The 13,396-nt window shown below is 45.2% G+C and overlaps 1 protein-coding gene across 3 annotated transcripts in view; it reads left to right on the plus strand.

Moving 5' to 3' along the window:
• MOCS1 (molybdenum cofactor synthesis 1) overlaps positions 1–9,703 on the plus strand; it is a 32,587-nt gene extending 22,884 nt beyond the window's left edge. Inside the window, exons 9-11 of one of the 3 annotated variants that reach the window (XM_066993830.1) lie at positions 582–702; positions 2,127–2,174; positions 5,967–9,703. In XM_066993830.1, the coding sequence (XP_066849931.1) occupies positions 582–702; positions 2,127–2,174; positions 5,967–6,838 (1,041 nt within the window). In that variant the 3' untranslated portion in view covers positions 6,839–9,703. Of the gene's footprint in view, positions 1–581; positions 703–2,126; positions 2,190–5,966 lie in introns of all 3 variants that reach the window. The other 2 variants (XM_066993832.1, XM_066993831.1) reach the window with 2 other exon arrangements.
• Positions 9,704–13,396: the final 3,693 nt, after the last annotated feature.

Below are 13,396 nucleotides of genomic sequence, written 5' to 3' on the forward strand. Positions count from 1 at the left end.
GCTGTCTGTCATGTACCCATGGCTTCTTTCCCCAGTATCAGACTAGTGAAAGCGATGAATACTTTCACAGCGTTACTTTACAATGCTAGCAGAGTACTGTGCTGACTTGCTAGCATAAGTTTCCTAATCTCACTGCGTTGATCCTACTGGAATTGAATTACTTATTTGGTAGCCTAGTAAACCACTGCTTTATGTTATCAAGTGGCAGTTACACTTAGTCCTACTAATGGTGAAATGTTTGTTTTATGGGTTCAGCTCATGCTGTCCTTAGCCGCAAATAATCGCTGGGATATGCCCTCCCTTAAAGCTGACCATGGAGAGCTGCTCTGGCTCTCTTCGCTTGCTTACCAGCCAGAACACCAACCTTTAGAACAGTGTTATGGTGTCACCTTCAGAGCCTGACAGCTGTAGGAGTCTGTGCAAGAAGATGGTGTTGTGCTAGGTTGCAGCCATGCAGCCGAACAGAAACTTGCGACTTCACGGAAATCTCTCTTACCATTGACCTAAACCTTGTGTGTTGCAGGAGGACTGCTTATTCTAATCTATCTCACTTCTCTTTTGTTTCCTTGGGTTGACTGCAGGTGTGCCTTTTTGGGAGTTCAGAAGTGTCCTTGAGAGATCACCTACGGTCCGGTGCCTCACAGGAAGAGTTGGTTGAAATCATTGGAGCAGCAGTGGGCAGGAAGAAGAAACAGCATGCTGGTACGTTTGCTGTATTGGAGAAATAATGGCAGTGACCAGGGCAAACAGTGTCCTATTGCAGTGGGATGTGTTGACTTTCCAGAAAAAAAAGTAGGAAGGAAAAGGTTCTTGAATGAGGCTGCATTAGTTAAGGAAAGAATTTTCCCGTCTGATAAAAGAGCGTTTTCTACTAGAACGTTGGTCCTTTACCAGTCATACAATTAACTCCAAAATTTGGATGCCAGTTTTGAATTTCCTAACCTTCCACAAGACCTGGAACCTAGACTGTCTAGCAGTCTTTCAGATTGATCTTCCTCTTCAAAGAGGTGCAAATACCACTGCTAATGATCACAACAGCAAAGCATAAAGCTAAGCAGAAATTGATGGAGTTGTACTGGATCCCTCTTTTCCAAACGCTGGCATTCTGTAAAATAAGTACTAAAGTTAAACCGAGTTGTCAGTTCAACTACTTTCTAGAAGTGGTAAGTCCTTTTTTGAGTATCCAGAACTGTGTAGCCACGCTAGCGCTCTGTATAAAGTAATGACACAAGAGCCATGATGATGCAGTCACAGCCATATCATATAACTGTATTTCAGTCACATCTGAGCCTAAACATATTTTGGTAATCTGCCTGCAGCTGGGATTTCTGACCTCTTGCACGTGAACTGGCTTCATGAGCATGGAATAGTCCACTTTAAAAAAAAAAATTGCTTTGGCCCTTTTTTTCTCTTGCAGGTTCTGCCAGGTTAGTAACAGCTGTCTTTTGCTTTTTTATAGTTACATGTCAAACAAATTTAAAAGAAGTTTGTAAGCCTGAGTATAAATTTTCTTGCAAAATGTGTTGCTCTTACCCAGATTAAATAGTACCTTATAAAGGTAAGGGTTGTGTGTGATTGATTCCTTTCCTTTCAGACCATTACGTTTTGCATTTCTGATTTGAGGAGAAGGAGGAAGTGTTCTCCCATCTGATAAAGGCTTTTTTGCCATCAACGACATCTATCTGATACCTTCTTTCTTCCTCTGACTTGTGTTAATCTCAGTATTATCCTTGAGGCCTTTTGTGATTAGACCTCTTTGAACAGGAACGCTGTTAACAGCTTACCGCTAGAACTAATATAGGTAACTTGTTAAGAAATAAGATAGTCCTGAGTTGTTTGAATTCTGTACTAGACAGACTGTAATTCAGATGATGAAAAACGTTCTCTGAAAAGGTTCTACAGTACGATAGATACATAGCAGCTGGATGCTTGGAGACTGTGGCAGCTATGTTTTTAAATATCATGCTGGATTCTTCCTCCCTCAGTTCCCTTGATCTTTATTGAGCTTTGGTTTTCCTAGCGTGCAGGTTGCACTGTGAAGAGCAGAAAACTAAATATATAAACCAGATGCATGAATTAAACCCTAAAAAGCTAGGATTTTTATGTGTCCCTTATTTTATTTCTAGGCATGTTTAACATTTCCCAGATGAAAAACCGTCCAATGATCCTGATTGGTGGGTGACAAATCAGTACGTAATAAACATACCATGGTTTTGTTTGGTTTATGTCTTTGGGGGAGCAGAGCGGATTGGGCTTTTAATTCTAACTTGTGTACAGTTCTGCTTTAGGTTTAGGCAGAGAAATGGGTTTCTTAAAATGCAGTTACGGTTAAAATTAAGCTGAAGTTGAAAAGAAGGAAAGGTTTTGTGTCCCTACCAAGCCTTATATGATCTTCTGACTGACAGCACAGTTTGTGTGTTCTCTAATTTTGAAAGTATATTACTTCTTCCAAAGGGAAACGGCTTCCTATTTCCTGTCTGCTTCCTTTGTACTTAACAACAATAATATAGTAACTAATAGGGCAGTTTGGGGTGAGCTTTATGAAATTTACCAAATTGCAATATGAATATAAAGGATGCAGGGCTTATTTTTATTGCTGAATTAAGAAATTCAACTTTGATCACATTATGTAGAAGCAGGGACATGACAAAAATGCAAGTTTTCTCATCTCCCTGCTTCTTTACTTTGGTATCTGGAAACCGCAGTTTCTTTCTTTTGAAATGGCCTCCTAATGTTGCAAGGGCTCAGAGCATAACTTCTTCAACTGTAGTATCTGCTGTGTCACCAGCCCTTGGGGGAAAGAGCTTTTTTCCTTGTTAGGTCTAGCAAAGATGTTTGCTAACTGTCCCTTCTGCTTGAAGCTCTGTCCATGACTGAAGCAGCACTAATCGGGATTCTCTTACAGATTTAGCAAATACCCTTCAGTGTGTTTCTGCCTCTTCTGTGCCTACGTTTCTCTATTTTGTACTATGCCTATCTTTGCAAATACCTGTCATCTTCAGATGACTTAAGAAATGCTTGGGAGAGCTAGCTCTGTGAGATGTATTGGACATTGTTCTGGTGGTTATTTTAATCACTGAAAGGAAAAAACACAGCAAGGGTGGAAGAAAGAAACATTTGATTTCAAACCCAAACTCTCATCTTCCGATTGATGCTGTGGAGCAGGTTAGCCACTATGCAGCTGAAAACACAGCTTTTAAAACAAGTTGGTGGGCTGGGAAGGGTAACATGCATTAATTGGCAGGTCTCTGCTTTGCTGCAAGAGATGTAATAACTGTTGTCTTCTAAAGCAAGACCCTAGTGCTTTTACTTCCGTTGCCTTTCCTGGAAAATACATTCTTCGAGGAAAAGGGGAAAGAGGAACTGTTGTTTAAAGTGTGTACTCACTTGTTGCAAGAAGAAAAAAAAAATTTAAAGATGATGGAAAATACTATATTAAATTTCTGACAGTAGACTGGAACCTACATAATTTTTTCAAGATGCTTTTGAAAAAGATTTTTGAAAACAAAAAACACTCCAAAATTAACATTCATAGCAATGTTTGGGTATGTAGAGATCAGACCTATGTAACTGCCTTTTGAAAAGTATTCTAACTTTGTCTAACATACAATAGGAAAGAGCCTGTCCAGGTCTTCCCCAGCTGTTCCATGTCCCTTTGAGACTAACTGCTGGCAGTCTCCGCATCAGTGGTGCAGAGTCCATAACTGGAGATGAGCAGAGGCTCTCTCACTGTGCCACATGGGGAATCAGTAGGAGATTTCCTAATGGTGTTTTGAATTACTTACAAACTTCAAATAATGCTGGCGTGCAAGTAGTCAGTGGGGGGAGTATGGAATTAATTTAAAGAAACTTAATGAACACTGTGGAAATCACTGATTGGTTTTGCTAGTCCCAGTAAGCCAAAGCTGACTTCTACCCTGCACTGCAATTGGCTGGTTCTTTGCTGTAATGTGGTTTGTATCATATTTCCCTTCACTGAACTAGTCCTTTTAGCAGGTTGTTCTTCTCACAGGTTCGCTTCAGTTATGGAAAGTTCATCCTTAAGGAGCTCCTGGCTTCTTTTTTTCCACCCTTGACATGGTGCTAGCTGGAATCTAACATGCTTAACTTTCATGTGCATTAGTAGGATACAACGACAGGCAGTTTGTCAGACACATACAGTTGTATAATACAACTGAAACTATTTCTACTGCTGTAGAAAATAATTATCCATTTTTTATTTATATGAGCAAGGTGTGAAGATGGACATGACTAAATAAAACAAAGAAAAGGTAGGTTGTTAGGAAAAACAAATGTCTTGCATGCATTGCTCTCTATTGCTGTATTTTTACTTCCTACTCTACTTGAGCAAACATTACTTCTCTTTCCTCCCTATTCCCATGGCTTTGTGCTTAGCCTGTGGAAGTAGGTACTCATCTGCCTCCACAGTCCAGCTTCTCCTAGAGACAAGGTACTCTGCAGGGGTTTAGTCTTTGAAGCCAATCATGGAAACCAGAAGAACAGAGTACTTTTTGTTCTTGGCTTTTTAAAGGAATATTCAGATTAGCCTCTGCTGTATATAAAGGGAAAGAAAAGAACAATAAGCACAGTTTTCTCTTCTTCTACAGCAGAGCAGTGTTGCATTGAAAACATTCATGTTTACTTAACCTATTCCTCTGAGGGTAAACACATTACCACTACACTTGCAAGAATCTTAATTGTGGTGGATAGGCCATCAGCTGTGGGCCTGAAAGTGCCTTTGCCTGACTGTATAGATGCTTTAATCACAGCAGTAATCTATATAAAATGATTGATTAAACTTCAATAATTGGCATTTTCAGATCAACAGTTGGAAGGTACTCTAGCTGAGAAAGATGCTAAGTGCATCGGTCTCTTGTTACGGCAGTGTCTGGGACTAACAAGTTTTTTATGGAACAAAAAAGGTGAGGAATACAGCCAGTGTGTTGCCCACGTTGTTATTGCAATATGGATGGTCCAAGGTAATAGCTGTAGGTCTGGGCAGTAGAGGTAACTCAGCAAGGTGCTCCAAGTTCCTCACAGTAGAACAGAGAGAACAGGGGCTCGAGGAGAAGAGAGGGATGGTTCTCAGTGAGGTTGAGAAACTAGGACTTAGCCACTTACCTCTGTACTTCTTTTACAGATCACTTCTTTCATGTGAAAGACTTCTTCTGTCTTGACGCTTGGCATTAATCCCTGTGCAAATGCCAAAACCAAGGGATTAAATGGTGAAAAGGGCAGGAGGGCTTACTACCTCTCTGCCAGCTGGGAGCTATGCCAGCTCAACTTGGAACATAGCTCTGAGTAGATTTAAAATCTGTCAATGAGGGGAGTGTGATTTTTCCAGTGCTTAAACTTCAGCTGTCATTAATGCGGTAAGAGCTGGCAGTAATAAGGAAGGTTCCCATCACAGAGCCACCCCGTGAGCTGTAGATGGTGCTTCTGGTCCCTGCTGTCCTCAAGTGCTGCCATGACCCTTCTCTGCAGAAGTAGAAGGAAGCAGGAAAAGTATCTGCCTGGGCTGGGAGGTGTTTGGAAAGGAGGAACCAAGAACCTGAGGGCTAGAGTTTTATACTTACAATGCCAAGCTTTCACAAGGAGACTGGAACTGGGAGAGTCTCAAACGGATGCTGAGATGCTGTGACTTGCTTATCTTTAGGACTGCTTTCTTCTAAGCTTTCTTGGCTGCTGTTTCTCAGGAAGTGTTGATGCTTTTTGAAAACAAGTTGTTTCCTTTTGTCAGGGACCATGAAATAGGTGTCTTAAGTCCTGGGGTTTGTGTTAATAAAGCAGCAAATTTTGGTGCACTGGTAAGAAAGGAGAGAAAAATAGATGGTTGCAGGCTTCTTCAGGTTCTTGTACTGCAGGAAGGCCCAAGCAGTGCTCTGACAGGGTTCTCAGCTATTGCAGACTTGACTTAGCTTCCTGGCTAGTAATACATCCTCATGTTTTTTTCTCTTCTTTTTCAGAGCCTGCATTGCTGTCATTCCCACTACGCCAAGATGCCCTGCAGCATCCCCCAAATTCAAAACAGTGGGGCCACACATCTAGCCACTGGCTAACTTTGAGAGCAAGTTTATCCAAACAAATGGGAAAAGCATTAATGAAAAATAAACTTTCAGGACAGTTTATCCTGCCAGTATCTCACCCGGAGCAACAGTGCTACATAAGGACAGGAATTCTACAAACCCAGCTGAGAGGCTTCTGTGTCTTCCAGGAGGACCCGAGCTCCACATTTGACACGAAGTGCCTTGAGGCTTCTCCTGTTGTCCAAGTTTCTGTGGACTGTCAGCTCAAAGAGGCAAGTCCAGGATCTGAATTCTGTACCAGGGATTCAGCATCTTGCTCCGAGGTCCCTCGTGCCTCAGATAACTTGACTCACACTGATGAGGAAGGACGGGCCACCATGGTAGATGTTGGAGGGAAGCCGGATTCCAGAAGAAGGGCTGTTGCTGGTGCTGTTGTCCGCCTGGGTGAGAAGGCATTTGGGATGGTGAGGCAGAACCAGATGAAGAAAGGGGATGTGCTGGCAGTAGCCCAGATTGCGGGAATTCAGGGAGCCAAACTGACCAGCCAGTTGATCCCGTTGTGTCACAACATCCCTCTCAGCCACGTGGAGGTGTCTCTGAGCCTGGACGAGGCCCGGTGCGCAGTGGTGATCCACTGCTCCTGCCAGACCTGGGGGAAGACAGGCGTGGAGATGGAAGCTCTGACAGCTGCCAGCCTGGCTGCCCTGACTGTGTACGACATGTGCAAAGCAGTTACTCACGACATCGTGATCGAGGAGGTAAAGTTGCTCAGTAAGACAGGTGGGCAGAGGGGAGACTTCTCAAGGGCCTAGAGCATATCCAGACACCTCCAGCCCTCCAGGTAACCACTGCTCACAGAACCCGTGCCACTCAGCTGTAGTAGGCATACCACACAACTCTGTCAGCTTACTGCTGAGTGAACAGAGGAGCCGCTTACCCAGCTGTTGAGGATGTGTGTTTTTTTAGAGGTCAGACTTCTCCACTCAGCTAGTAGTTTCATTTCAGTGTCCTCACCATGAGTTTGAACAAAGCTTCCTAGTTATACCACAGAGGGTTTCTTTTTCTTCATGCTGTGAAATATTCACAGCTGCTGTCATCACACCATGCAACTGTGAGCTCTGGAAACGAAGGAAGTGCTGAAAGTACTGTTATTTGACAACTATTTTTAAGTCAAGGATTAGGATTTCAGAATTGTTTCTGTCTGTCTGTGCCTCCATCCCCCCCCAGTTGAATTTAGATAGTGACAGTAAGAAGAAAACAGCTCTGGGACCCTACCACACAGCAGAGATTATAGCTGTTGAACAGCTAGGGTCAGAGAGGCAGCTCCCGTCCCTTTCCATTGCTATTGCTTCCCTTGCCCACAGTTGGGAAATACCCACCCGTCAGTTTCAAAAGAAAAAAAAGAGGGCAGCTGCCCAGCTCTCTGCCTTGAATGCTGTGAAATGATCTAAAACAGAAGGTTGCTGGTGTTAGAAGAATTATTTTGCTGATCTGAAAGGTAATTTTTGCAGTGTTGGAAGCATATTGCAGCATTCTGACCTTAGCACTCAAATATATTGAGGCACTGTGTCTGCATGCTTAACGGCTTAATTACACCAAGCATGGAAGTAGGTGTCAGCTCGCCCTAACTTTAGACAAAGCTGTCACACCAAGCCCCAGAAGGTTCCACTTTTTCCTTCCTACAACACAGCTCCTAGTAAGCAGCAAGCTGCATGGTCCTGGCAGCTGAAACCAAGACTGAGACCAGTAGCCACTTGCTTGGAAGAGCAGGAGAGGTGCTGTTGCCCCACCTGGAGAGTTTTCCTGCATGATTTTCTAGCTTGCTTTCATGAAGTCTTCTGGCCTTTGAGCATTTAAGTGGCCCCATGTTAAGTAACTGGGAGGAAGGGGGGGTATCATGTAGCCCTAAATAGCTTTGAGAATTGACTATCCTAGATATTAATCAACATTGTTTTGTTAATATTGATGGATTCTTTTTAAACATTAATTTAAATGCATTGAAGAGGAGGATGTTTTCAACTTTGTTTTACTCATTTTCTAGTGCTTATGGCTAATGTGGGCTCCCATATGATTCAGGGCGTTCCCTTTCAATGCGCACAGAGTCAAAGACAACTCTAAGTTAAAGAGGTTACTGGAAAAGTGTCTTAAACTTGGCAAGTAGTTGCTTCTCATGTAATAAGGTTAAAATGTGAGCATCAGGAAAGCACATACCAGTCACGCACACCCTGCTCACTTAAAGTAAGCACAGGTTTAAGCTGAGGAGGCAATAGGTTACATTACAAATGTATTTACTTGTGCACTACAAATCTCATACAGTAGTTAACACAGAAGGAGCTTTGTCCATTGCAGATTGATTCTTTTCCTTTGTTACTGAGGTAAGGCGCACACAACAGCTACAGCTTCTGCTAAGGAAGCTCAGTAAAGGAGGAGAGAGGCTGGGAAGCCTGATAAGAGAGGTGCCCAGCTCTGTAACCATTTGTATGCCTACATTCAGTATTATAGTCCTGATTCCATCAATGTCACTGATCTGTCTGTAAATCAATAGTGAGTCAACTTAGCATTGTACAGGAGATAGTAGTTAGTTATCTCCCTGTGTGGCATCAAGCCAGGCAAGAAGCTGCAGGTCCTTGCTCCTGAAGAGGCTAAACCATGCTTGCTTTTGAGGAGATTGCCAGGTGACCTCTGCTAGCTGAAGCACAACTGAAGAACAACACAAAAGCCAGTTGCCTTCTAGTTTATGAACAAGGAAGAAACCTAGCCTGGCTTTAACTAATGAAGGAGGCTATAAAGCAGTAACTGGAAGAAAGTACTTCACCTTTCCTGTGACTGCATCGAGGAACACACAGCTCCCAGGTTGTGTGAGGAAGCTGAGTGATGAACTTCAGGCTGCCTACAGCCAAGACACCGTACCACCTTGTGCACCAAGCACCTTCCTGCCTGCCTCACTGGGGCACTGCGGAGCCTTCCCCTGCAGGGCACACGGCCTGGCTGCACCGAGCACCAAGCATTTCAGCTCACGCTGCAGCCAGGAGAGACAGCACTCATCAGTGGAGCTGCTGTGCACAACAGCTTCCCTCGTTCAGCACAGAAGCAAAGCCCCTGGAAAAGGAAGCACGTCTGGAACCTGCTGAGGTACTGCCTCACACAGGCACTGCACTAACCCCCACCACGCACAACGCGCCCTGCCCTCCCTGCCTTCACCCAGCCTCCAGCCAGTTTTGAGAACTAAAAGGAAACTAGATAACTCAGTGGTGATAAAATGAGGCTTTGGGGCATGATTCTTCAGCTTCTGAGAAGCTTGCTGTCATGCTGTAAAGCTCACACAAAGGACTTGAGGGCCTACAAAGCACATGCACGACTGCCACGCACATCCCACTACTTACGCACACTTCACTACATACTTTCTTGGTTTGAGAGCGATTGGAAGCTTCGGACGAACAGACTTTGGTGCCATTTTATGCTCATGTTTATACTATAAAGTCTTGAAACTATGCACAGAGATAACGAAGCCAGCATAAGTCAACAGAATATTTTGTAAGAGAAATGAGCTGGTAGCACTGTATGTTTTGGTGGCGCTGGGTGGGCAATGGTGTAAGATGGTGATGAATACTTTTTGGAGGCTTGCTTTTTTTTGTCCACTGTTTTTAATAAATACTAGTTGTAATTGTTCCACATGATTTTGAATGTGTTTTTCATTCATTCAAAGGAACATTTATGTTTTAATCCATAAGCTTCTATAAATATTTAACTGAGGATGAGCACCAAGACAGACTTTATAAGTTGCCACGATTAGTCAGCAATTAGTAGCTTCCTCACAGTAGTAAGTTATCTTGACTGCTCTCTTGCTATTTCATTTTTGTTGTTGAATGAAGCTCAGCTCTATCTGAGCCTTCTTAAGTTAAGTAATCCTGTAGGTTTAGCATCATAATTTATCATCTCTCATCTTTAATCTCTAACCCAGCTTCTCCCATTTGCCTGTTCTGAGTCAGTGGATGCATATAACAGCACTATTTTGTGCTGCAGTCACGTAAGGAACTGGCACCTCAAGCACTCTCCCTCTTAACCTGAGCAAGCACAGACTGAAACGTCCCCAAAATGCTGCATATCCTGGAGCCATAGCACAAAGCTCTTACCCCCTCCCCCCTTTTCTAGGGGACGCTTCCTAATTTGGAAGCGATTTTTGGCAATTTAATCAAAAGAAATGGAGTAAAGCATGAGCCCACCACATCCTTCTCCTGGAAGATGCCCTAAGAGCACCAGCAGCACCGCTACCACCGTACACACCAAACCCAACTGGAACACAAAGAAGCGTTGCTGATCGTGGCAGCCCTTACAAGGCACCATTTGTCATTTCCTCCAGAGAACTAGCTTGTCCCAGCTAATTTCCCATTTGTGTTTTATTGTCAGTTCACTGCCAATCCAGCCTGCATCTTCCTTTGTGGCCACATCCTGAGGCTAGCCACCCCACCCTTAGACTGCCCTGGAAAAAAACTGGATGCAAAGACTAAATGGGAAGCCAGCAGAAGCTGGTCACGAAGTATTCATGAAGACATGAACTGTGTCAAAGGGAGCAGTGCTTTCAGAAAAGTGCTGGGGGAAGAAGAGCAGGGAATAGAAGGAAGGCACGGCCTGAAATACCTTAGAAAGGGACCTCTTTTTTCAGAACGGGAACCACTCAAACCAAACCCTAAAAATAACAACAGCTGAACACTAAAAATGGGGACAAACTTTTAGCTATTTTAAACCACTGGTGACCTGCAGTAATTCTTCCTAAGTCCCTGAAGTTACTCAGCTTTACACAGGGTTTGACTGAACAGAATCTGGCCCCACATCCCACCCCCTCCTTGGCCCATAGCTCGTTTGTGGCTCCTGGCTGCCTCAGCAACAGTTATGCAGGCGTGTTACAGCTTAAAAATGCCTGTAACTTCGTGTGTGTGCTTTGGCCAGGACATAGGACTGCTAATTAGTTAAATAGAAACAGTTTACTTCCCTCCATTTATTACAGCCTCGTTCCAAGAGCAGCTTAGCATTTCAGCAAAGGTGAAAACGGGAGTTGCTGAGTGCAGTGGGCTAAGCAGTTGTGGTGTTTTGTTTTGTTTTTTTTTTTTTTTTTTATTTTGGAGACTTCATGCTAACGCCTCAAAACGTGTCTCAAAATCAAGTGATCTGATGATGGCAACCCCTGACACATCTGGCACACTCCCTGGAAAGGCACAGGGTGGAGTGGCTGAACCCTTTTTCACAAGCTGGGCCTGAAGGGCTTTGGGTGAGCTCAGTGCAGGCTGTCGTAATAAGAGCACATTTTCATTGTGGTCACAAGAAGCCTATGCAGCAGTAGCCGAGACACAAATCCAGCCAGCTCTACCTTCCTCTCCCTCAGTGCTGCCATGGCTGGGTTTAGAAGGCCTTGGGTTTAGCACATCTAATTTTGAACTCATCCTACTTGCTCCTTTGAAGAGGAGAAAGTACCCAAAATTGCAGTGGTTAAGCGGGTCTGAGTACAAGTTTACTGGAAGGGCTGGATGCCCTTGGACACGCTCTCGGAGCAGAGCTGTGCGACAAACCAAGCACTGCTGAGCTCCACTTTCACAACCTGACTGCAAGGGCAGGGCTGTCAGGCAAGCTGCCTAATGGCTGTGGCTCTCCCCAGTGCCACGCACACAACTTCTGCTCCATCTTGCTGCTGCCAAGCTTCACCTTGCATGGCTAACTTGGGCTTCCCCAAGCAACGACTGTTACAGATACAATTGCTTCTTCAATAGCCTCAGCAGAAGAGAGCATGGAGTATATCCTCAAATTCTGGACAGCCTGCTCAAAACCAGAAGATCTCCATCCTTCTAAGCTGTTCCCACACAGACTTAGTCTCAAACTTCTCTCCTCTATACCCACAACAACACTTCCAGGGTACACAACTGCAAAGACGCAAGGCCAGCAAAAGCAAGGTTTCTGGTTCCACCGTGAAGGGCAGCTTAGCCACAAAGCGTGCCCAAGTGACAGGAGGCAGGGGAGGAAGAGAGGGAGACAGCAAGAGGGCCGGGCAATTGTAAAGTTGTGTTAATATTATGCTTGGAAAAAACATATGCCAGCAGATACACAGCTGCTCCGTTACTAGTGCCCTAGGCCAGTTAGCAGCTGGTGCAAGTCGTGGCATGGCTCCATCGCCAGCAGCGGAGCTGCGCAGCCTGCTACCAGGTAGCATCTGCTCCCGAGGGCCTGGAAGAGAGAGGTTTCAGCTCTGACCTCCCACTACCACCGCTTTCCAAGTCCTTAAGGAACACCCTGGTTAATTAACGGGATCATTCCAGCACTTGAGAGTCTCCCCATGTGCAAAGTTGCAGCTGGGCTGGAATTAACGGCTGTCCCAGGGCAGCACGTGGGGCCGCATCCTCCCTCCCCTCCAGCCACCTCCCCGGCTGCCACCCACAGCCTCTGTGCTTCCCCACCCCAGGCCTGACGCTGAATGGAAATGTTTTAGCTCTGTGCGGCTTGTTTGGCTTCTGCAGATCAGCTCCTGGGGCCATCCTCAGCCCAGATCCAAGAAATAAGTGGAGCCGAGGGGAGGGAATCGTTTCTGCTGCCCTTGAAGTCTCATCTCTCCTATTGCAGCTGGCAGCTCAGAAGGCTCCATCCTGCCAAGACCGAATCTTAACTGGGTTCAGTGGAAACACAGGCTGCTGCCAGGGCTGCCGTGAGCCCCACCTTATAGGGAACATGGGCAGAGCTCGTCTGGCCCCTCAGCAAAGGGCCTTCACTAGGGTTTAGAACAAATAAATAAATTTCTCCAAACCTGCGATATCAGTGGGAGCCACGGGCTGAGGAGGAGAGGAGATGGCTTAACCAGGCAGTTTGCAGAGCAGCCGTGAGGAGGAGCAGGCAGAACCACGGCTGTGGAAAATCTTCCCCGCCCTGGCAGCCCTCAGGGAAGGGAAGCCACCAGCTTGGCCAAGGGGCAGCCAGCAGCCCCCAGGCCCCACAGAGAATTCACATACTAAACCTGAGCAAACACACGAAACCTATCACAGTTTTGCACAGAAACGCTCCTGCTGAGGGCTGTGGGGATACGAAGGACAAGATATGCTTGTCTTCTTATGCTGGAAGGGGCAGAGCAAAACCTCTTCAAGCGTCCTTGCCTGCATATGACAAGAGGATGCTACATAAAACTTTTTCCAAGCCACAGACGCCGATTTCAAACCCAATCGCTACGAAGACTGTTGCCAGAGCTCACTCATACCTCTGCGATTAGGCACAGTCTAGCCACCCCTTTGGCTTTGAGGAGGCACCCAGAGTGCTGCTGCCAACTCCTAATGCACCCAAGATGGGTGCTCCTGACCTAATTTCCTTAAAAGCACAGCATCCTGTCAGCTCTGCCA

This window comes from Anser cygnoides, chromosome 3, assembly GCF_040182565.1.
Source record: "Anser cygnoides isolate HZ-2024a breed goose chromosome 3, Taihu_goose_T2T_genome, whole genome shotgun sequence".
Taxonomy (NCBI): domain Eukaryota; kingdom Metazoa; phylum Chordata; class Aves; order Anseriformes; family Anatidae; genus Anser; species Anser cygnoides.